General features: G+C 43.4%; 1 protein-coding gene across 5 annotated transcripts in view; it reads left to right on the top strand.

Annotated features, from left to right (window-relative positions):
- TTYH1 (tweety family member 1) overlaps positions 1-22,877 on the top strand; it is a 237,879-nt gene that overhangs the window by 112,407 nt on the left and 102,595 nt on the right. For 4 of the 5 annotated variants that reach the window (XM_068241215.1, XM_068241216.1, XM_068241218.1 and 1 more), the window contains exon 2: positions 15,315-15,487. In XM_068241215.1, coding sequence (XP_068097316.1) covers positions 15,315-15,487 — 173 coding nt within the window. Of the gene's footprint in view, positions 1-7,917; positions 8,330-15,314; positions 15,488-22,877 lie in introns of those variants that run through there. The other variant, XM_068241217.1, reaches the window with a different exon arrangement.

Raw genomic sequence — 22,877 nt, 5'->3', positions numbered from 1 at the left:
CCTAATTGTAAGCACCCCTGTAAAGCCTAAAGATGCTCATTGGACATTGGGCCCCTTAGCGCAGTTAGGCTGGAAAAAAGTGCCACACATGTGGTATTGTGGTACTCAGGAGAAGTAGTATAATGTGTTTTGTGGTGTATTTTTACACATACCCATGCTGGGTGGGAGAAATATCTCCATAAATTACAATTTTTTTTTACACACAATTGTCCATTTACAGAGATATTTCTCCCACTCAGCATGGGTATGTGTAAAAATACACCCCAAAACACATTATACTACTTCTCCTGAGTACAGCAATACCACACGTGTGGCACTTTTTTGCACCCTAACTGCGCTAAGGGGCCCAAAGTCCAATGAGTAGCTTTAGGATTTCACAGGTCATTTTGCGACATTTGGTTTCAAGACTACTTCTCACGGTTTAGGGCCCCTAAAATGCCAGGGCAGTATAGGAACCCCACAAATGACCCCATTTTAGAAAGAAGACACCCCAAGGTATTCCGTTAGGAGTATGATGAGTTCATAGAAGATTTTTTTTTGTCACAAGTTAGCGGAAATTGATTTTAATAGTTTTTTTTTCACAAAGTGTGATTTTCCGCTAACTTGTGACAAAAAATAAAATCTTCTATGAACTCACCATACTCCTAACAGAATACCTTGGGGTGTCTTCTTTCTAAAATGGGGTCATTTGTGGGGTTCCTATACTGCCCTGGCATTTTAGGGGCCCTAAACCGTGAGGAGTAGTCTTGAAACCAAATGTCGCAAAATGACCTGTGAAATCCTAAAGGTACTCATTGGACTTTGGGCCCCGTAGCGCACTTAGGGTGCAAAAAAGTGCCACACATGTGGTATCGCCGTACTCAGGAGAAGTAGTATAATGTGTTTTGTGGTGTATTTTTACACATACAGATGCTGGGTGGGAGAAATATCTCTGTAAATGACAATTTGATTTTTTTTACACACAATTGTCCATTTACAGAGCGATTTCTCCCACCCAGCATGGGTATGTGTAAAAATACACCCCAAAACACATTATACTACTTCTTCTGAGTACGGCGATACCACATGTGTGACACTTTTTTGCAACCTAGGTGCGCTAAGGGGCCTAACGTCCTATTCACAGGTCATTTTGAGGCATTTGGATTCTAGACTACTGATCACGGTTTAGGGCCCCCTAAAATGCCAGGGCAGTATAGGAACACCACAAGTGACCCCATTTTAGAAATAAGACACCCCAAGGTATTCTGTTAGGAGTATGGTGAGTTCATAGAAGATTTTTTTTTTTTGTCACAAGTTAGCGGAAAATGACACTCTGTGAAAAAAAAAAACAATACAAATCAATTTCTGCTAACTTGTGACAAAAAATAAAATCTTCTATGAACTCACCATACTCCTAGGGGGAGTAGTCTTGAACCCAAATGTCTCAAAATGACCTGTGAAATCCTAAAGGTACTCATTGGACTTTGGGCCCCTTAGCACAGTTAGGCTGCAAAAAAGTGTCACACATGTGGTATTGCCGTACTCAGGAGAAGTAGAATAATGTGTTTTGTGGTGTATTTTTACATATAACCATGCTGGGTGGGAGAAATATCTCTGTAAATGACACATTTTTGATTTTTTTTACACACAATTGTCCATTTACAGAGAGATTTCTCCCACCCAGCATGGGTATGTGTAAAAATACACCACAAAACACATTATACTACTTCTCCTGAGTATGGCGATACCACATGTGTGACACTTTTTTTGCAGCCTAGGTGCGCTAAGGGGCCCAACGTCCTATTCACAGGTCATTTTGAGGCATTTGGATTCTAGACTACTGATCACGGTTTAGGGCCCCTAAAATGCCAGGGCAGTATAGGAACCCCACAAGTGACCCCATTTTAGAAAGAAGACACCCCAAGGTATTCTTTTAGGTATATGGTGAGTTCATAGAAGATTTTATTTTTTGTCACAAGTTAGTGAAAAATGACACTTTGTGAAAAAAACAATAAAAATCAATTTCCGCTAACTTTTGACAAAAAATAAAATCTTCTATGAACTCGTCATACACCTAACAGAATACCTTGGGGTGTCTTTTTTCTAAAATGGGGTCACTTGTGGGGTTCCTACACTGCCCTGGCATTTTTCGGGCCCCAAACCGTGAGTAATCTGGAAACCAAATTTCTCAAAATGACTGTTCAGGGGTATAAGCATCTGCAAATTTTGATGACAGGTGGTCTATGAGGGGACAAATTTTGTGGAACCGGTCATAAGCAGGGTGGCCTCTTAGATGACAGGTTGTATTGGGCCTGATCTGATGGATAGGAGTGCTAGGGGGGTGACAGGAGGTGATTGATGGGTGTCTCAGGGGGTGGTTAGAGGGGAAAATAGATGCAATCAATGCACTGGGGAGGTGATCAGAAGGGGGTCTGAGGGGGATCTGAGGGTTTGGCCGAGTGATCAGGAGCCCACATGGGGCAAATTAGGGCCTGATCTGATGGGTAGGTGTGCTAGGGGGTGACAGGTGGTGATTGATGGGTGTCTCAAGGTGTGATTAGAGGGGGGAAATAGATGCAAGCAATGCACTGGCGAGGTGATCAGGGCTGGGGTCTGAAGGCGTTCTGAGGGTGTGGGCGGGTGATTGGATGCCCTAGGGGCAGATTAGGGACTAATCTGATGGGTAACAGTGATAGGTGGTGATAGGGGGTGATTGATTGGTAATTAGTGGGTGTTTAGGGTAGAGAACAGATGTAAACACTGCACTTGGGAGGTGATCTGACGTCGGATCTGCGGGCGATCTATTGGTGTGGGTGGGTGATCAGATTGCCCGCAAGGGGCAGGTTAGGGGCTGATTGATGGGTGGCAGTGACAGGGGGTGATTGATGGGTGATGATTGACAGGTGATCAGTGGGTTATTACAGGGAAGAACAGATGTAAATAATGCACTGGTGAATTGATAAGGGGGGTCTGAGGGCAATCTGAGTGTGTGGGTGGGTGATTGGGTGCCCGCAAGGGGCAGATTAGGGTCTAATCTTATGGGTAACAGTGACAGGTGGTGATAGAGGGTGATTGATGGGTGGTTGATGGGTAATTAGTGGGTGTTTAGAGGAGAGAACAGATGTAAACACTGCACTTGGGAGGTGATCTGATGTCGGATCTGCAGGCGATCTATTGGTGTGGGTGGGTGATCAGATTGCCCGCAAGGGGCAGGTTAGGGGCTGATTGATGGGTGGCAGTGACAGGGGGTAATTGATGGGTGGCAGTGACAGGGGGTGATTGATGGGTGATTGATAGGTGATTGACAGGTGATCAGTGGGTTATTACAGGGAAGAACAGATGTAAATAATGCACTGGCGAATTGATAAGGAGGGGTCTGAGGGCAATCTGAGCGTGTGGGCGGGTGATTGGGCAGATTAGGGTCTAATCTGATGGGTAACAGTGACAGGTGGTGATAGGGGGTGATTGATGGGCGATTGATGGGTAATTAGTGGGTGTCGTGACGTCAGAGGGAGTCCCAAACCACCCCTCGACGCTGCCTGGCACTGATTGGCCAGGCAGCGCACGGGTCTCGGGGGGGGCACCCTCTGATGCGGCGGGTTGCGGCAAATCGGCGCGGAGCGGCGGTGATCGTAAGTTACACGCAGCTAGCAAAGTGCTAGCTGCGTGTAACGAAGAAAAAAATTATGCAAATCGGCCCAGCAGGGCCTGAGGAAACCTCCGCGGCAGGTTACCCCGAGCTGAGCTCGGGATAACCGGCAGGGAGGTTAAAGGACTTCTAAGGCCAGACAGCAAAAAAAAGTTCAGTACCTGTGTGCTTCCTTGATCCATGGAGGACGCCATCCGCGCCCTCCGTATCATTCTGTCACCTTCATTATACTTGTGCTGGCCCTTAGTCGGGCCTCGACCCCACCGCACAGGTCGTTTCCCCACTCAAGATGGCCGCTGAGCAGAGCCACGGCTGCTAAGTACGCATAGCCGCAAGTGCGGCTGTGCGTCTCTCAGCCTTCTGCTAGGACAGGACGCACAGGAGAATGCGGGGAGCGAGCACATACAATCAAAGGACCACTCCAGCGAAAGAAGTAAACAGTTAAAATCTGTCAGAATGGACAGGTTTTGGGCTAGTTCATGTTCTTATGGGGGATTCTCAGGGTTTTCTTTGTGTTTGAAAGCATTTCCTGAACAGCAGTTGCAAAGTGAGTAGTCAGGCTGGCTGGTATCTTAATATTTTGGAAGTTAAATTGCCGTTCAGGAAATGTTTTTGAAAACAAAGAAAACCCTGGGAATCCCCCATGAGGGGATGGTCTAGTCAAAAGCCTGTCGGTTCTGTCAGATTTTAACTGCTTACTTTTTTGCTGGAGTGGTCCATTAAATGTATTATTATTATTTATTAGATTTATATAGCGCCAACATATTACGCAGCAATGTACAATAAATAGGATTACAGACAATGATAACAGGGGTGACAGAACAATACAGGTAACAGACCATAGATACAACAATACAGGTAATAGAAATAAGATACACAACACAATGCAGATAGTAGTACAATGCCAGATCATAAACTGGAGTGGTAGTGGTAAAAATGACAAGTTCCAAATTCTGGGTATAGTGCACACAGTCAAGTATGATACACAAGGGGAGAGGGCCCTGCCAAAGGCTTACAATCTAGAGGGAGGGGTTGGTGACACGAAAGGAGGGGGTGCATCAAGAAGTTATTGGCAGAAAGGATTAGGGCAGTGTTGAGTTGATGTAGGCATCATTGAAGAAGTGAGTTTTGAGTGCTTTTTTGAAGGTGTTGAAGGTGGGAGCGAGCCTGATGGGCAGTGGGAGAGAGTTCCACAGGATGGGGGCTGCTCTAGTGAAGTCCTGCAGTCGTGCATGGGAGTGCAAGATGCGTGGGGTGGTTAAGAGGAGGTTGTTGGAGGAGCGAAGTGGACGGCCAGGTGTATATCTGCTGACCAGGTCAGAGATGTAGGTTGGGCAGGACTTGTGTATGGATTTGTATGCCAAACATAGGATCTTGAAGCTGATTCTGAAGTGAATTGGAAGCCAATGAAGAGATTTACGTAGGAGACAGAGCGGTGGGAGGAGTAGATGAGTCTGGCTGCTGCGTTCATGATGGATTGTAGGGGGGTGTTGCGGTTTTGAGGAAGGCCTGACAAGAGGGAGTTGCAGTAGTCCAGGCGGGAGATGATGAGGGCGTGGACAAGGAGTTTGGCAGTGTCTGTAGGTCAGGAAAGGCCGAATCTTGGAGATGTTGCGTAAGTGGAAATAGCAGGCTCTAGCTACGGTTTGGATGTGGGAGGTGAAGGAGAGGGCTGAGTCCAGGGTGACACCCAGGCAGCGGGCTTGTGTGGTTGGACGAATGATTGTGTCATTGACAGTGACGTAGAGGCAGGGGCGTAGCAATAGGGGTTGCAGAGGTAGCGACCGCATCGGGGCCCTTGGGCCAGGGGGGCCCCAAATGGCCCTTCCTCAACTACAGTATTAGCTCTCTATTGATCCTGTGCTCATAATTATCACTTCTATAGATACTGTGAATAGTGGTAAGCATTAACAAACTGTTTCCCATCCCTTTCTTGTATCTCTGACACTGTAGTTGCCATTGGCAGATTTTGGTGCTGTATCAATTGTTATGTATAGAGTGCTTGGGGGGGCCCCATTGTAAAACTTGCATCGGGGCCCACAGCTCCTTAGCTACGCCACTGCGTAGAGGTCAGTGGGGGGGTGAAGCAGCACGTGGCGGAAAGATTAAGAATTCAGTCTTATCCAGGTTTAATTTAAGGAACCTGGCAGACATCCAGGATGAAATAGCCGAGAGGCCAGAGGATACCTTCACCATGGTGGTGGGGGAGAGGTCAGTGGTATGGAGTATGGGTGTCATCTGCATATAGGTGATAGTTGAAACCCAGAAAGGAGATGAGTTTTCCGATGGAGGCGGTGTAAATGGAGAACAGCAGGGGACCAAGAACAGAGCCTTGGGGGACCCCAACTGAAAGTGGGAAGGAGGTTGAGGAGGAACCATTGAAGGAGGAAATGTATGTATCCAGCATTTAAGATGGCTCCATGGGCTTTGTAAATGTCAGCCACTGACATACTGTAAATATGACTATAAGGTGATGTCATTGGAAATATGATAAATGTAATCAGTTTATAATGTAGAATGGATCATGTCTGGTTGTATATCTCACAGCAGGAAAATGCTGTCCTCACTCTCAGGTCCTCATCTGACTTGTTGGTTATCACAGGTCGGTATGCAAAACTGGCCTGGAGCTATGAATCCTTTGCTAATAAATTGTAATTACACTCAGGCTAAAAACTTGTTGTAAACATTTATACAGATTACGGATGTTATCTATATGTCGAGGCAGTTTTGGCGCTTGCTTGGCAGCGATGAGCAAAAAATGCCAATGTTCTTTTCGCATTCGTTTGCGCGAAAATAGTGTTACGTTCGATCTTCGAAAGAAAATGCCATTAAAAATAACTTTTCTTATTTTTTTGCATTTTTTTTCAGAATTTTCACGGTGCAAACTTAGATTTTTCAAGTTTTCGCTGTAAATTTTTTGTGGTAAAAATATAGTTTTTCTGCCTTTTTGCGCTTTTTGTGGTAAAATATTGGGGTTTTTTTGCATTTTCGCTACAAGCTATTTTCGAGAACATTTTCTTGCATACGAAAATAGCATTTTTGATGCGAAAAAAACAACTTTGGCAAAAATTTGCCAACAACACTGTTGCTTGGGGCTGAGCCGTGCCTGATTTGGGCCATAATATCAATTATGGCTATAGCAGCGCAGTCCAAATTGAGTACATGTTCTGCAATTCAGATGCCAGCAATATCCAGACCCTTAATTACGTAATTAGGATATCAGTAGGGGAATATATTTTTCATATTCCCCGAGATTACCAAGAGCAGGGAGAGCCGTCTTTCGTCTTTTTCCTGCATCCAAATTACCCCGCGGCTGGAACATTAGTACTCCTAAGCAGGCCTGGATATACATCACAGGATGTCCTGGCACCCTAAACTCCGCCCTCCATGAACCTACAGACACATGCCATACCGCACCGCAAGTGTGCTGGCTGCCCCAGCTGTCACGTCTCCTCTACTTTCCTTGCCTGGCATAGGTAACAACAGCTGCCCCTTAGTATTAGGTAGCTTGAGTTGTCGCCAAGTATTAGGTAGCTAGAGGCGCTCCCAGCTGAAGGGAGATCTGGTCAGTGGAATGTCTTGACCTGGGTGAGTAACCTCTCATTTATGCTTTACTTGGGACTCTGCATAGGAAAGGAGGGATGGAGGCACTCGGGAAGGGGAGTGAGCCGCCTTTCCATCATCAGGCGCGTGCAGGCACGTGCCTACACAGCCTTATGGTAAATCTGGCCCTGCTCCTAAGTGTTTGGTTAGATGTTTGGCCATAGTTCAGCTTGAAATGAATACTGTATATGAAATACAACAGTAAATGTTAAGAATATTCACTGGTAGGTATGCATTTAATCCTCCCAGACTGTAAAAAAATGTGGTTGCTTTAAACCTAGGAGAAGCATTCAGGTTTACAGCTATGAACTGGCCTGGGGCAAGGATTGTGCAAATATGCTGGGCCTGCCTTTGTAAATCAGTATGTAGTATTTGCATTTAAAATGAATTTCACCTTGCAAGTGTATCATACAGTCTGGAATGATTCTGAAAGAGACGGCGCAAGACTATAAGAAAATAATTTACGGAAGAATTGATGGAGGTTGATAAATCGGGCCGGATGTGTAAAATTACATTTTATGTTTTTAGTATATATATACATATATATATATATATATATATATATATATATATATATATATATATATATATATATATATGTCCGTGCTTCCAAACCTGACAGTTTGCAGTCTGTGGACCTTATTGCATTGTGGGAAATAACAGCTTTTTCCAACTGCCAAGCCAGCAACATCGCCCTGTGTGCACATACTTTGGACAGCGGTGGGGAACAAACGATCAGGATGCGTCTGTGTAAACGTTGGGGGGAGGGGAGTGGATGGGTAGAGGAGTGGCTTGGCACCCTTTTTTTACGGGGCATGCCTTTTTATTAGTAGTTTTGCACCTGCTCAAGTGGAAACTGCGCGTTAGTCTATAAAGGTATCCATTAATGACACAATCCAGGGGCCAATCGATCCTTTCCAATAGCGGCGGTAATCAATCAGAAACGATCGGTTGTGCCCATTACAGGTTGAATCGCCACTAACCTATTCCACCACATTAATGTAACCAACCTGTTTTTCTTGGATCGATCCCACTGATCTGATTGGATTGATCTTATTAATTTTCTGCGTGATTGTACCGTTAATGGTCAAGGGTAAGGTACACATTTGTTTTCAAACAATGATTTATGTAAACAGATATAAATTATGTTGTCTTGGATATGATCCCTTTTATGTGTCACTATATACTGTCCTTTCTCGTTCTATTTTTATAAACTGATAACTACTAGGCCATGTTGTTGTTCTTCATAATGCTATCAGAACAATGAGGCCTTTGTTGTACTAGAGCAGGTAAACAATGATGACCTCTTCCAGCACCAGGACAGGCTGACCCAGGCTAGTTGTGTCCACAATAAATAAATATGTTTTATGTGGGTTGCACATATTGATGTTCTTCCAAAGAATTTACTCAGGGTCAGAGTACAAGGTCATATTACTCTTGCAACTCATTTAATTAATATTTGCATCATAAACATGGAGTACTTTAATAGGATCTATGACCTTTTTTTTCATTTTGGAAACTTTGCAGCACCAAATATGTATTGAAAATGTTATAGGCATGCCGACTTCATTGCATACTTTTTAGATAACGTAAAGTGTAACCGAGGCAGATTCAGCTCTATGCCATGCCTTTGTGTCCCCATCTGCACCGCTCTCAGCCCGCCTGATCCGAGCTGCGGCCCCCCAAAATTGCAGACATGCAGCTTGTCTGCAATCTCAAGGGAAAGGCGCGTCTCTTGCAGAAGAGACATTCCTGCAAAATTCCCTCTCTGGGCATCAGGGATGCCCCCTCCCTCCTCCCATTGGCTCTTTGCCGCCTATCCCCGCCCTTCTGAGCTCTGTGCTTCTCAGATGAGAGTACATAGCTCTGTCTGCAGCGTCGTAACCGCCCTGACCCCTGAAAACAAAAGTAAGCTGTTACAGAAAGGGGCGTATCTGGGTGACATAGCGCCTATGGCAAACACTGAAATGGCGCCCCCTCCCTCCCCCCATCAGACCACCTTGTCCCATAATTACAGCTTCTTTTCTTGCAATGATCAAAGTCTCCCCGGTATAGGTTGCTAGATTTAACATCCAAGTAAAAATAACCAAAGGTTGCACCCTAGTATAGATAGCAAGAGGTAGTTCACCCAGTATAAGTAGACCCATGTTTACGTGGCCCTCCCAGTATATGTAGTTAGAGATGTCTCCCCAGTATAAGTAGCCTTCTTTAGCATAAGTGGTAAGAGGTATCCCCCAGTATAAGTAGTCCCTCAGTATAGGTAATGATAGGTTCCCCTCAGTATAAGTAACCCCCCAGTATAGATTTGGCAAGTGTCCCCCAGTATAAGTAGACCCCACTAGTATAGGTAGTGAGAGATGTCCTCCAGTAGAAGAGCAGGTACAAATGCATGAGAGGCATCCCTCAGTATGGTGGTGAAGCATGAGGGAGGAGGTGACAGCCATGGTGCCCATGGTGCTGTGGCGCCCATGGCACAAGCCATGCCTGCACCCCTCTAGATACGCCTCTGGTTACACTTCAGGGGTCGGGGAGTGGTGTGGTCGAAGCTACCAGATCCGGCTTGCCCCCTGGATCAGGTATTATGGTTTTTATTACTAAATGATGTTGGCTCGGGTTCACTTTTAAGAAGATGAGTGGAGGCGACCCAAAAGAATATAAAACTATTAAAAATAGTTAAAAAGAAGGTAAGTGTTGGCTTACCTTCATGTAGTCAACTGCTCAGCTTTATAAACTTTTATTGAAGTATAGCACAGAAGTCCATTTCTGTGCAATACTTGAATAAAAGTTTTATAAAACTGATCAGTTGACATGATGGTAAGCCAAAACTTACCTTTTTTTTTAAAATAGTTTTTAATAGTTTTACATTGTTTTGAGTGCCTTCAGTCAAGTTATCTTCCCCTCTGTCAATGGCGGTTGGGTGGTTGGAATTTTAAGGTTCCTTTTTTTGGCACAGTGATCACTCCTACCCCAAGGCAGAGTGGGATGGTATTGCCTTTACATGCTAGCTCAAGTGGTTGCTTGTACTAGCAACCCTGACTTTCATTCAAACATCATTTATGTGTACCCTACAATTGACATGCTGCACCAGATTTAGCTCCTGGTGTCTCTGTGTTCTTGTTTCTTATTGGATAACTGGTGTAGCTAGAGCAAACCTTAAGTGTGTGTGTGGGGGGAGGGGGATTAGACATTTATCTCAGTAGCTGGAAGTTTCTGGATTGTCCAGAGGCCTCCAGGATCCACGTAGAGCCCTTGCTTTTATCTTCTGGACATGCTTCACCCGAAGGCAAACGTATCTGGACTGGGCATGCGTCAGTATGATCCAAGCATTCTTAGTAGAAAGAAGCACCTCATGCATGACTTTTATCCTCTGTGCACTAGACCAAACCTATTTAACACTTTTGTTGAATATGGTGCAAGTTGAATTAGTTTAGAGAGGACCCTTTGCAGGAATGGTGGGCCGTGGAAGTCTCCGTGGAAGTAAGATACTTACTTCAGTAGTGGGAAGCCTCTAGATCAGGCATGGGCAAACTTAGCCCTCCAGCTGTTAAGGAACTACAAATCCCACAATGCATTTGCCTTTATGAGTCATGACTGTGGCTGTCAGACTCCTGCAATGCATTGGAGGGCTAAGTTTGCCCATGCCTGATCTAGAGGCTTCCCACTACTGAAGTAAGTATCTTACTTACTACGGTATTAATATTATTATTATGCTTCAGGTGTACTTTATGTATAATAATACATTGATGTAAAATGTTTTAGTAGGCTGATTGGCATGGCCTTTCTTTGTTTCATTTGTACACTTGGGAAAACTCCATGTATGTAATCATATATTATCCCCGTATCCTGACAGAGGTAAAAGTGACCTCTATTGTAGCTATTAATACCGGCTATTCTTCTTAACCTTCGCGACAGATAATGGTAAAACGTGACACAATGCCTCTACTTACAATGCATTAGAGCTTACCTAGTAAAAGCTTAGTTATAGTCAAGGGTATCCATGTTTGACTTTTACCAGGAGGCTTTTTCTATTTAAAATAAACGGCAATGATGTAGGAGCATCCTCTAACTCTAGAAGTGGAGCACATATAATTAGCAGGAAGAGATCACTTGGAAAAAAAGAGCCCTTGGGTTCCATGATTATCATCTGGTTTCCACAATACAGTGATGACCTACTTTTTTTGCAGCAGACAGCTTTGATAAACCATCCCAGATTGCCATTTTATATGCCGTAGTTCTCAAACATGGCTCCTATTTACATGCAGAACCAGGGCTGTGAAGTATGATCCAGTAGGTGACCTCAGTGCCGGCTCTTACCTAGTGCTCTGAGCATCTAATTATATAAGATGCCCAGTGTGAGACATAAATAACGAGCATTACTCATTTTTACTAGCGTCCTGTGCACAGCAATGAGCACTCTCTATTCTGGCCATCAATAATGTCACTCTGACAAATCGTGTACCTTTTAATGTGGAATTCTGATGTTCTTTCCAAAAGGATTTAGAAAGGGGTCAGTTTACCCTCCTTGATACTCCATGTTTGTGTGGACCCCGAGGATTCAACCATCCACCAGCTTCCTGTGTCTCTGGAGGACTCTGGAGTGAGATTTTGCACATGGTTCCTCGGATATATCTGCTGCAGACATTACCATTTCACTCACTCTGATGGCTTTTTATGTTTATGGATCACTAGAAAATAGGGGTGCAATAATAATGAGAAATCACGAGACCCCTTTCCAAAACATTTTTAGATGTACATCACATGAAGACAATTCCAGGAAAAATAATAATAATGATAATTTTGGATAGTGTGGAGAGTGAATACAACCTTGTTTGGGGTTTTATTGCTGTCTTATGTCTTCACCTCACAATTTCCATCACACCCTGTCAAGGAAGTAGGGAAATCTCTGCAAGAGAGACCTAGAAAGCAACAAATACATTTGTAGAGTGGTGGTGGGGGGGGGGGGGGACTTTGTGTTACCTCACTTCCTGTCCCTGAAATTACCAGTTTTTATATTAAAGGTACACAACTGCATGGAGTGACAGACATCACCAACACAGTTTTTTACTGGTACTGGCACCCAGGCATCAGACTCAGGCACAAGACTCAGACAGGAGACTCAGGCATCAGACAGGATACTCAGGTATCAGACTCAGACAGGATACTCAGATATCAGACTCAGACAGGATACTCAGATATCAGACTCAGACAGGATACTCAGATATCAGACTCAGACAGGATACTCAGGTATCAGACTCAGATAGGAGATTCGGACTCAGACAGGAGATTTGGTAAACCATAGTCTGTGCTAGTTTTATGTGGGTCCTGATAAATACTATCATTTTTTCTGTGTTAATAACTATGTAATGCCAAAAGGTTGCTTGTTGCATTGCTTAGTTATCATTTTGTATAGGAAACTAGCTTCTGGCGTGCAGTATGCTACACAGGGCAGAATTGCGCATGCCATTACAGTGGACACTGCACGCACCATTCCACCACATGCATGTACATCATGCTACCACATGTGCGTGTCATCTAATCAGCGCCACAGCCAATCACAGCAGGGCAGGAGGGGGCGTGTTCGGGGCAGACGGACAAACATGCATACATACAGCGGACAGCTTAGAAATTATTTTTATAGATACAGGAGTTCTTACGCCTCAGTGATCCAAAACTAGCATGATATTTACAGTGAGTTTCAAAAGTATTCGGCCCCCTTGAAGTTTTCCACATTTTGTCACATTACTGCCACAAACATGCATCAATTTTATTGGAATTCCACGTGAAAGACCAATACAAAGTGGTGTACACGTGAGAAGTGGATCGAAAATCATACATGATTCCAAACATTTTTTACAAATCAATAACTGCAAAGTGGGGTGTGCGTAATTATTCGGCCCCCTGAGTCAATACTCTGTAGAACCACCTTTTGATGCAGTTACCGCTGCCAGTCTTTTAGGGCAGTGTTTCTCAACATATTTTTGGTATGTACCCCTTTTAAAACCCTGTAGTCACCAAGTACCCCCTAGCATAGTAAACATTATCACAAGTACCCCTTGAAAAAAATATATTAAATCGTAGTATATGACAATTGGTTCTAAACCATATCCAAGCATTTAATATTTCTTTTAATTAGCTAAAACACTAATTTTTAAATAAGATTTATCATTTTCTAAAATTCTAAATGTGTTATTTTTGATTAAGTATATCAAGCCCGAGTACCCCCTGGAACCATCAGAAGTACCCCCTGGGGTACGCGTACCGCACGTTGAGAAACTAGGTTTTAGGGTATGTCTCTACCAGCTTTGCACATCTAGAGACTGAAATCCTTGCCCATTCTTCTTTGCAAAACAGCTCCAGCTCAGTCAGATTAGATGGACAGCGTTTGTGAACAGCAGTTTTCAGATCTTGCCACAGATTCTCGATTGGATTTAGATCTGGACTTTGACTGGGCCATTCTAACACATAGATATGTTTTGTTTTAAACCATTCCATTGTTGCCCTGGCTTTATGTTTAGGGTCATTGTCCTGCTGGAAGGTGAACCTCCGCCCCAGTCTCAAGTCTTTTGCAGTCTCCAAGAGGTTTTCTTCCAAGTTTGCCCTGTATTTGGCTCCATCCATCTTCCCATCAACTCTGACCAGCTTCCCTGTCCCTGCTGAAGAGAAGCACCCCCGAGCATGATGCTGCCACCACCATATTTGACAGTGGGGATGGTGTGTTCGGAGTGATGTGCAGTGTTAGTTTTCCGCCACACATAGCGTTTTACATTTTGGCCAAAAGGTTCAATTTTGGTCTCATCTGACCAGAACACCTTCTTCCACATGGTTGCTGTGTCCCTCACATGGCTTGTGGCAAACCGCAAACGGGACTTCTTATGCTTTCTGTTAACAATGCCTTTCTTCTTGCCACTCTTCCATAAAGGCCAACTTTGTGTAGTGCATGACTAATAGTTGTCCTATGGACAGAGTCTCCCACCTGAGCTGTAGATCTCTGCAGCTCGTCCAGAGTCACCATGGGCCTCTTGACGGCATTTCTGATCAGCGCTCTCCTTGTTCGGCCTGTGAGTTTAGGTGGACGGCCTTATTTTGGTAGGTTTACAGTTGTGCCATACTCCTTCCATTTCTGAATGATCGCTTGAACAGTGCTCCGTGGGATGTTCAAGGCTTTGAAAATCTTTTTGTAGCCTAAGCCTGCTTTAAATTTCTCAATAACTTGATCCCTGACCTGTCTTGGGTGTTCTTTGGACTTCATGGTGTTGTTGCTCCCAAGATTCTCTTAGACAACCTCTGAGGCCGTCACAGAGCAGCTGTATTTGTACTGACATTAGATTACACACAGGTGCACTCTATTTAGTCATTAGCACTCATCAAGCAATGTCTATGGGCAACTGACTGCACTCAGATGAAAGGGGGCTGAATAATTACGCACACTTCACTTTGCAGTTATTCATTTGTAAAAAATGTTTGGAATTATGGATGATTTTCGTTACACTTCTCAAATGTACACCACTTTGTGTTGGTCTTTTATGTGGAATTCCAATAAAATTTATACATGTTTGTGGCAGTAATGTGACAAAATGTGGAAAACTTCAAGGGGGCCGAATACTTTTGCAACCCACTGTATGTATGAAATAGTTATTTCAGCTTGTGTTTTGATATAGTCAACACATCCAAGGAGGCTGAAGGTGTTGGCTGTGACTTGTAGTTCCATAGCTGCCAAGGTAGCCCCTGATTAGTGACGATTGTAATGTGCTAATTATGATTTAGCAAAATTTTACATCATTTTCGTAATTACGATCGTAATGGAAAAATCATAATCAGCAAAATTTTACATAATTATAACACAAATTTTTCATCATTACGATGTTTTTTGCAATTACGATCGTTTTCATAATGAAGTTTTCATCATTACTAAAATGACATATAAAATGATGCCGTAAAATCACGTAACATTCGTCGTAATTGCAAATTTCATGTCGTGATTATGAAAATGTAAAATTTCGGCTCATCACTACCCCTGATTCAGCAAGGACCTGATCTGAATATTGCAGTGGACTTATGGTTGTTTTCTTCTGTTTCCCTCTAGGCACTTCTCTTCCTAGCTGGCATTGCTGGACTTTGCCTGGCCATCAGCCTTGTCTTAATCTGTGTGTATTTAATACGATTCTGCTGCTGCAGTTCTCAGGAAGAGGAAGACTCGAAGGGCAGTCGTGTCTGCTGTATCACCTGGAGCTGTGTGGCAGCTGTCATCATATGCTGGTGAGTAGAACTTCCACCAAGCAGTGCAGGTGAATTAGTCTTGTCAGATGTAAATAACCCTTTATATGTGCTGTCCATGTTGCATAACCTCAGTGTTATAATGCGGGTGTCCTGCAATGTACACAGCAGGCATTAAAGCACACTCATTATTTCAAAGCCTGGTCAATGTCGATGCAGTATGTCCATATTCATGGATGTTATGTGCGTGGATATGCCCTTTCACACATACGCCAAAAGCTATGACTCGCAGATTGGCAATCACCCTGCTCTCATCCCCCATAGAGATTGCCTGAACGGTTCGCCGGTGAACTTGTTCGCGCGAACATCGCTGGTTCGCGATCGAACGCGAACTTCATGCGAGTTCGACCCGCCCCCTATACTAAATCATTGGGCTAAACTTTGACCCTCTACATCACAGTCAGCAGACACATGGCAGCCAATCAGGCTGCACTCTGTCCTGGAGCCCTCCCCCCCCCCCCCCCCCCCCCAATAAAAGGCAGCCAGCGTCGGCCATGTTCTCACTCTGTGTGCTGCTTTAGTGAGAGAAGGGAGAGGAACCTGATGCAGAGATAGGAAAAGCTTAGTTAGGCTCTTGTATCTTACTCCTAGCTGATATTTGTTGTTGAAAAGCACCACAAAAAGAGCTCTTTTCAGAATTCTACAGCCATGTGTGTCGCAGCTGGCCCTTGCTAATTGCTATACTGTGCCAGGCCCAGCAGCACATTCAGTGTATACCTTTCACTGCACCTGAGTGTGTGACAGCTGCATATTTGTAATACCAGCCCGTGCCATGCATACCTTACACTGCCTCTGTGTAACAGCACACATTTTATATACCAGTCACTGCATACCTGTTCACTGTACCTGTGTGTGTGACAGCTGCACATTTGTAATACCAGTCCGTGCATACCTTTCACTGCACCTGTGTGTGACAGCACGCAGGTTTATATAGCAGTCACTGCATACCTGTTCACTGCACAGAACATTTAATGTGTGCATCAAACCAAGTTAAACCTGACAAATCTGGGGGTTTGCACTGTAGCCACTGGAACTTGAAAACATTTAGAAAAGGCCTTGAAGCCCTTCTCTGACTTGTGAGCAGCTACAATGCACAGCCGCAGGTCCTCACTGAGCTCCTTTGTCTTAGCCATTAATGGCTACAAACTAACTTCAGAGAGCAGCAGTTTTTTACTTGTTGAGTTTATTAAAACAACTGTTCTTAATTAATCAGGGTAATTAGAATGCTTTAGAACAGCTTGGACTATTTGGAATGGTATAGAACTTTGGATTTTCCCACAGACTGTGACAGTTTGTGAAAGGTATGAATCATTTTGGACTGGACACTTTTGCACAAATGTAAATAAAAGCTGAGGAGTTTTTTTTTTCCACAATAATGTCTCTTGTACATCATCTTATTATCTCTTAGGAGACATCTATGTAATTTCCCGTCAAAAAATTAGTTGCTGGTTGAATAAAAGTAACTTTAAAGAGACACTGAAGCGAGACTAAATCTCGCTTCAGCTCTCATATATAGCAGGGGCACGTGTGCCCCTGCTAAAACGCCGCTATCCCGCGGCTTAACGGGGGTCCCTTCACCCCCAACCCACCCCCCGCAAACCTTGGTCGCAGACTTGGTCGCTTTTTTCTCCTTCCTGGAGGCAGGGCTAATGGCTGAAGCCCTGCCTCCAGTCGCGTCTATCAGACGCGCATCGCCGCCTCTCCCCCGCCCCTCTCAGTGAAGGAAGACTGAGAGGGGCGGGGGAGAGGCGGAGATACGCGTCTGACAGACGCGCGTGGGGCAGGGCTGCGGCGGTTAGCCCTGCCCCAACCAGGAAGCGCTCCCCCGCATTACGGAGGGGATTTGGGGGGACAGGGACCCCCGTTAAGCCGCGGGATATTCTCGCTTCAGACTCTCTTTAAGTCAAAATTTGCCAGGGGTATGAATAATTATGGGCAGCGCTGTATCTATGCAAAAGAGCTTGTAGACAGCTTGTCAAATTCAGGTAGTTTTCCTGAACAATAAATAGAGGCCTAAAAAGCTGAGAAACAGTGAGATAAGGATTCTAATGGGGTTTTACTGCAGATAAGTTCAAGGGGTCAAATAATTCTGTATCCTTTTCAGCAAAACAAAGCAGAGTGTTGTGAGTGTGAAAATAAAAGGGATACTCTTTTCTATATTATTAATGACCAATTTATCATCCATTCTACACATACACATACAATTCATTACTTCCTAAGCCTATTTTTCTTCAGGTTCACTTTAACCACTTAAGTACCAGAAATTCTGGCCCCTTCAGGACCAGAGACTTTCTGGTACAAAAATGGGGATCACCTACGTCACGCCACTCTCCTGTAGCTGCAGCCCACTTGCTCTGCGGGAGAGGGGAGCGATCAGCGGGCATGTGTGGCAGGCTAATTGAAATCTATGCACTGGCAGGGATAACAGGTCCGAAACAGGGCATAGATTTCAATTACCAAGGACTGAGGAAAGACATGTATATGTGTAATCCTCCATAGATATCTTGTGGTTTTAATTTTTGTTCCTGTGACATTAGTTTAACTCTAAGAATAGCAAACCCCCTCACCATTAAACATTGAAAGGTTTTCTATGTGAATGAGAAAGCCGGACGTGCCTGTCATTTGCATACGATTGCATTAAGGCCTCCAGCTAGTGATGCACCAGTGCCAGGCCTGTCAGGTTCAGTTTTGTTGCTTCAGGATGATGTTTGCTTCCTGCTTCCACTGCTTCACAGTTATGACTAGAAGTGCTCAGCATAAGCTTCCTCACACAGCACACAGCTCTCTCCAGAGCAATACATTGCAATCTCAGCCAGCCCAGAGGAGATTAAGTATATCAGCCCTAGAGGATAAATCCTGCTGCACAGCACTTACATCACAACGTGTATTAGAGGAAGTGAAGAATGAAGTCTTCAAAGCCTGTGATCCATCACACCGCTGATATGACTTACGTCAGATAAGTCACACAGACAAGCTTTCTGGATTAATCAGGTGTGTCCCGCATGACGGTAATGGCAAAGAGGACCTATCGCTTACACCTGTACATGGTGTGGATCAAAACAAGGCAGCTTCTGTTTGACATTAGCATTACATATGTTATTACTCATTTATATAGGAATATCATATTCCGCACTTGCCAAAGTATACAGTCATGTCAAAGGTGCTCATACACACACAATTTTAGCCTAAGATTGATCAAAATTCTGAACAGTTGGACCTGTTGTGCAATAGATTCTCTGCAGATTCGATCAGAGTGATCAAATCTGCCAGGAACTAAACGTGAAAATGGATGCGTATGACGTGCATAAAGCCAAGTACACACATCCAATCTTGATTCGCCAGTTTAAACACTGCCACGTAATATGAGAGCTTACCTACACAATCTGTTCATAGCATTCAAAATCCATTGGCTTACATAATACTTGGAAGTGGTATAATTGGCCAATCAAGATCAAGATTGGATGTGTGTATGCACCTTTATTGGCCCACCTTTACTTCACTAGCTAAACTCCTCCCACACTAATTACTGTTCCCACTCCGAGTTGTAGCAACTTATGAGGACAGGTAATTTGGGCCCCAGCTATTGCCATTGGCTGAATTACCTCTTCTTTTGCTTATTTGTACTCCGGCCCAAATTAGTCACTGAGCAGCGCTATAGCTGTAATCCGCATTATGGCCTATCGCAGTGCCTTAAGTCACTGGCACAATGCTGTGCCGAAATTAGCTGTCTGGAAGGGGGGGGGGGTGTCTGGAAGAAACTCACATGAACATGAGGAGAACTAACAAATTTCATGCAAATACTGGGTTTGCTAATGTTCTAGCATTCAACATCATCAATCATTGCCAATGTGGATTTGATAAGTGATCCTGCAAACCTAGATTGCATTGATTAAACATTAATGTCTGCTATTAAAGAAAACCTGGTGGGGGGGGGGGGGTAGGGGAGTATTAACAGATATAGGCTCTCCTGACAACTCCGGGCACCTTATAGTTTGCAGCTTCCCTCCTTCTTGCCGTTGTAGCCTACATTTGAGATGTCCAGAGCGCAAGCACAGTCCATCAGCACTCCACACCGCTGCAATGGGAGCATCATGGGATCATGGGTTCTAAATGTTTTGTCATTTATGAGAGATCACTGAATGACTTGCCATACTTCTCCAAAGACAGAAAAAGGCAAAGCACTCCTGAATTAATGTGGTAATGTTGATAGGATCTTAATATAATGCCTAGGTGCTAAAGGAGTGGTACGCGTACCCAGAGGGTACTTCTGATGGTTCCAGGGGTACTTGGGCTCGAATAACAAATTTAGATTTTAGAAAATTATATATCATATATATACATATCATTATATATCATATATATCATTATATATCATATTTAAAGCGTATTTAAAACTGTGTTTTTGCTGCAGGAGGAAACAGCGGGTAAGTATCGGCTCTTCTTTTATCAACAGCTCTGGTTTCCTTTAACCAACACCAAATTAGTTTTTTAGCTAATTAAAAGCAATAGTAAATGCTCAGAAATTGTTTACAGCCCATTATCATGTACTACGATTGAATATATATTTGTCAAGGGGTACTATGCCAGGAGGTACTTGGTGAGTATAAGGTTTTACAAGGGGTACATACCAATAAAATGTTGAGAATCACACTCTAATGCACACCATCAACAAGAGAAGGTTGGTGCTAACAGGCCTAATAATAACAGCTTCAATTATCAATGAATAAGTAGAGCATTGCCTTGGGCTCTTCTGTACCTTATAAAAAGTAACGTTCTGTGGTTTAGATAAAATATAATTAATAAACATCTCACACAACAGGCTGCTTACAACGCCATAGTTGAAGTCACTAGTTACAGGGGTGGTCTATGTTTCGGGTAGTGTCTGCACTTTCTCATAACCTGTGAAAAAGTTCAGACACCGAAGGAAATGTTCTCTGTTTAATGCCGTGTGACTAAATGAAAGCAGTTTGAGCTTATAAGAAAATTTACTTTGTGCAAAAAACAGATCAGTAAACTCCAATGCTCTGCTCATTGATGTTGAATCAGTCAATGAAGTTTTAAATATTTAAGTGCTAACGTATGTCACATGAACACAATGTAAGCTGATACCTAACTCATTATGTGGAGTACTCAGATTGCTTCAGGTTTGCTCCATAGAGCTCAGTGCCGTAGTGGATAGTGTTCTCGCCTTGCAGCACTGAGTTCCTGGTCCGAATCTTAGCCAGGGCATTATCTGCAAGGAGTTTGTATGTCCTCCCCCTGTCTGGGTGGGTTTACTCTGGGCACTCCGGTTTCCTGACACATCCCAAAAACATACAGATAAGCTAAACGGCTTCCCGCTAAATTGGCCCTAGACTACAATGGATATATGACCATAGTAGGTTTTAGATTTTTGTACTAAAGGGGGGTTAAACCTAATATAAGTTATAATAGGGCTCTATTTTTAGACCAAGGATAAGAAAAATTGGCAAATTTGCAACAAAAAAAGAAAAACCCTTAATTTTGACAATGAAAGAAATGTAAATAAGTGAAGAATGAATGCTGGATGCCATTGTATGTGAAAATTCTTGCTACTTATCCTCTGTACAAAGACACCAAATATATTCCAGGTCCACCCTTGTATTTTATTTGCTATAGAGCCTAACTGGACAAAAATTTTCGTCCAGTTAGGCTGCGCGCACTCCCGTGGGTTGCGCTTGCTCCCGCGGGCCCCCCTCCGTGCGCGCTCCCGCCGCCGCCCGTTAGCCCAGCGATCAATAAAAGGGATTATAGATCCCTTTCATTGATCGGACCCCCCGGAGAAAAGCCGACAGCGTCTCTTCAGACGCTGCGACTTTTCTGAGCTAAAAAAGTTCCTGGTCTTCTTTCTTCTTCCTGGGAGCGAGATTGATCGCTCCCAGGACTTTTTGACTGTGGCCATCTTGTGGCCAAATAGTAAAACTACACCCCAAACCACATTTTATTTAATAAATACATGTTTAAACATTTAAAATCCCCTGTTTACCTCCGTCACCAAAAAATACCCACATAAAAGTTTTAATAAAAAAAATAAAATAAAAAAATTACAATAATTATAAAAAAAAAACATAAATAGTTACCTAAGGGTCTGAACTTTTTAAATATTCATGTCAAAGGAGTATATCAATATGATTTATTAAATTATGGGCTTCTAAATAGTGATGGATGCAAATTGAAAAAATGCACCTTTATTTCCAAATTAAATATCGGCGCCATACATTGTGATAGGGACATAATTTAAATGGTGTCATAAGCGGGAGAAATTGGTAAATAAAGTACATAGGTTTTAATTATGGTGGCATGTATTAATTTCAAACTATAATGGCCAAAAACTGAGCAATAATTATTTTTTTTCCATTTCTTCCTTAATATTCATGTTAAAATGGATTTAGAATAAATTAATTCTCAGTAAAATGTATCACCCACAGAAAGCCTAATTGGTGGCGGAAAAAACAAGATATAGATCAATTCATTGTGCTGAGTAGTGATAAAGTTATTGGCAAATGAATGGGAGGTGAAAGTTGCTCAGATGTAAAAAAAAATCTCAACCCTGTAGGCTGAAGTGGTTAAAGAGACACTGAAGCAGAAAAAAAAATATGATATAATGAATTGGTTGTGTACTATGAATAATTACTAGAAGATTAGCAGCAAAGAAAATATTCTCATATTTTTTATTTTCAGGTATATAGTGTGTTTTCTAACATTGCATCATTCTCTAATATGTGCAGATTACACAACACTCTGCATTCAAAATGATTCTTTCAGAGCAGTCTGTGAACTAATGACCTCTCCTCTGGCAGATAAAAAGAAAACTGTTCACTTACAGTTGAGATAATAAAAGTCAGAAGACAGCCCTCTCCACAACTTTGAAAGTCGTAGTGATTTATGGCTTTTTTGCATAGAGATAACAACTGGAGTTTCTTAACTCTTCCTGTACTGGAAACAATTACACTGATGTATCTGATCTTAATGTTTTATTTCTTAGCTGTGCTACACATACAAATCATAATATCATATTTTTTTTTTTTGCTTCAGTGTCTCTTTAACCTCCTTGCCGGTTATCCCGAACTCAGTTCGGGGTAACCTGCGCAGGAGGATTTCTCAGGCCCCGCTGGGCCGATTTGCATAATTTTTTTTTGTTACAAGCAGCTAGCACTTTGCTAGCTGCTTGTAACTTCTGATCGCCGCCGCTCGCCGCCGATCCGCCGCAATCCGCCCCGCCGAGCCGCTCCCCCCCGCCCCAGACGCCTGCGCTGCCTGGCCAATCAGTGCCAGGCAGCGTTGAGGGGCGGATCGGGATTCCCTATGACGTCCCGATGTCCATGACGTCGGTGATGTCATCCCGCCCCGTCGC

The sequence above is a fragment of the Hyperolius riggenbachi genome, chromosome 6, assembly GCF_040937935.1.
Source record: "Hyperolius riggenbachi isolate aHypRig1 chromosome 6, aHypRig1.pri, whole genome shotgun sequence".
Classification (NCBI taxonomy): domain Eukaryota; kingdom Metazoa; phylum Chordata; class Amphibia; order Anura; family Hyperoliidae; genus Hyperolius; species Hyperolius riggenbachi.
This window is presented reverse-complemented; position numbering and strand designations above follow the sequence as displayed.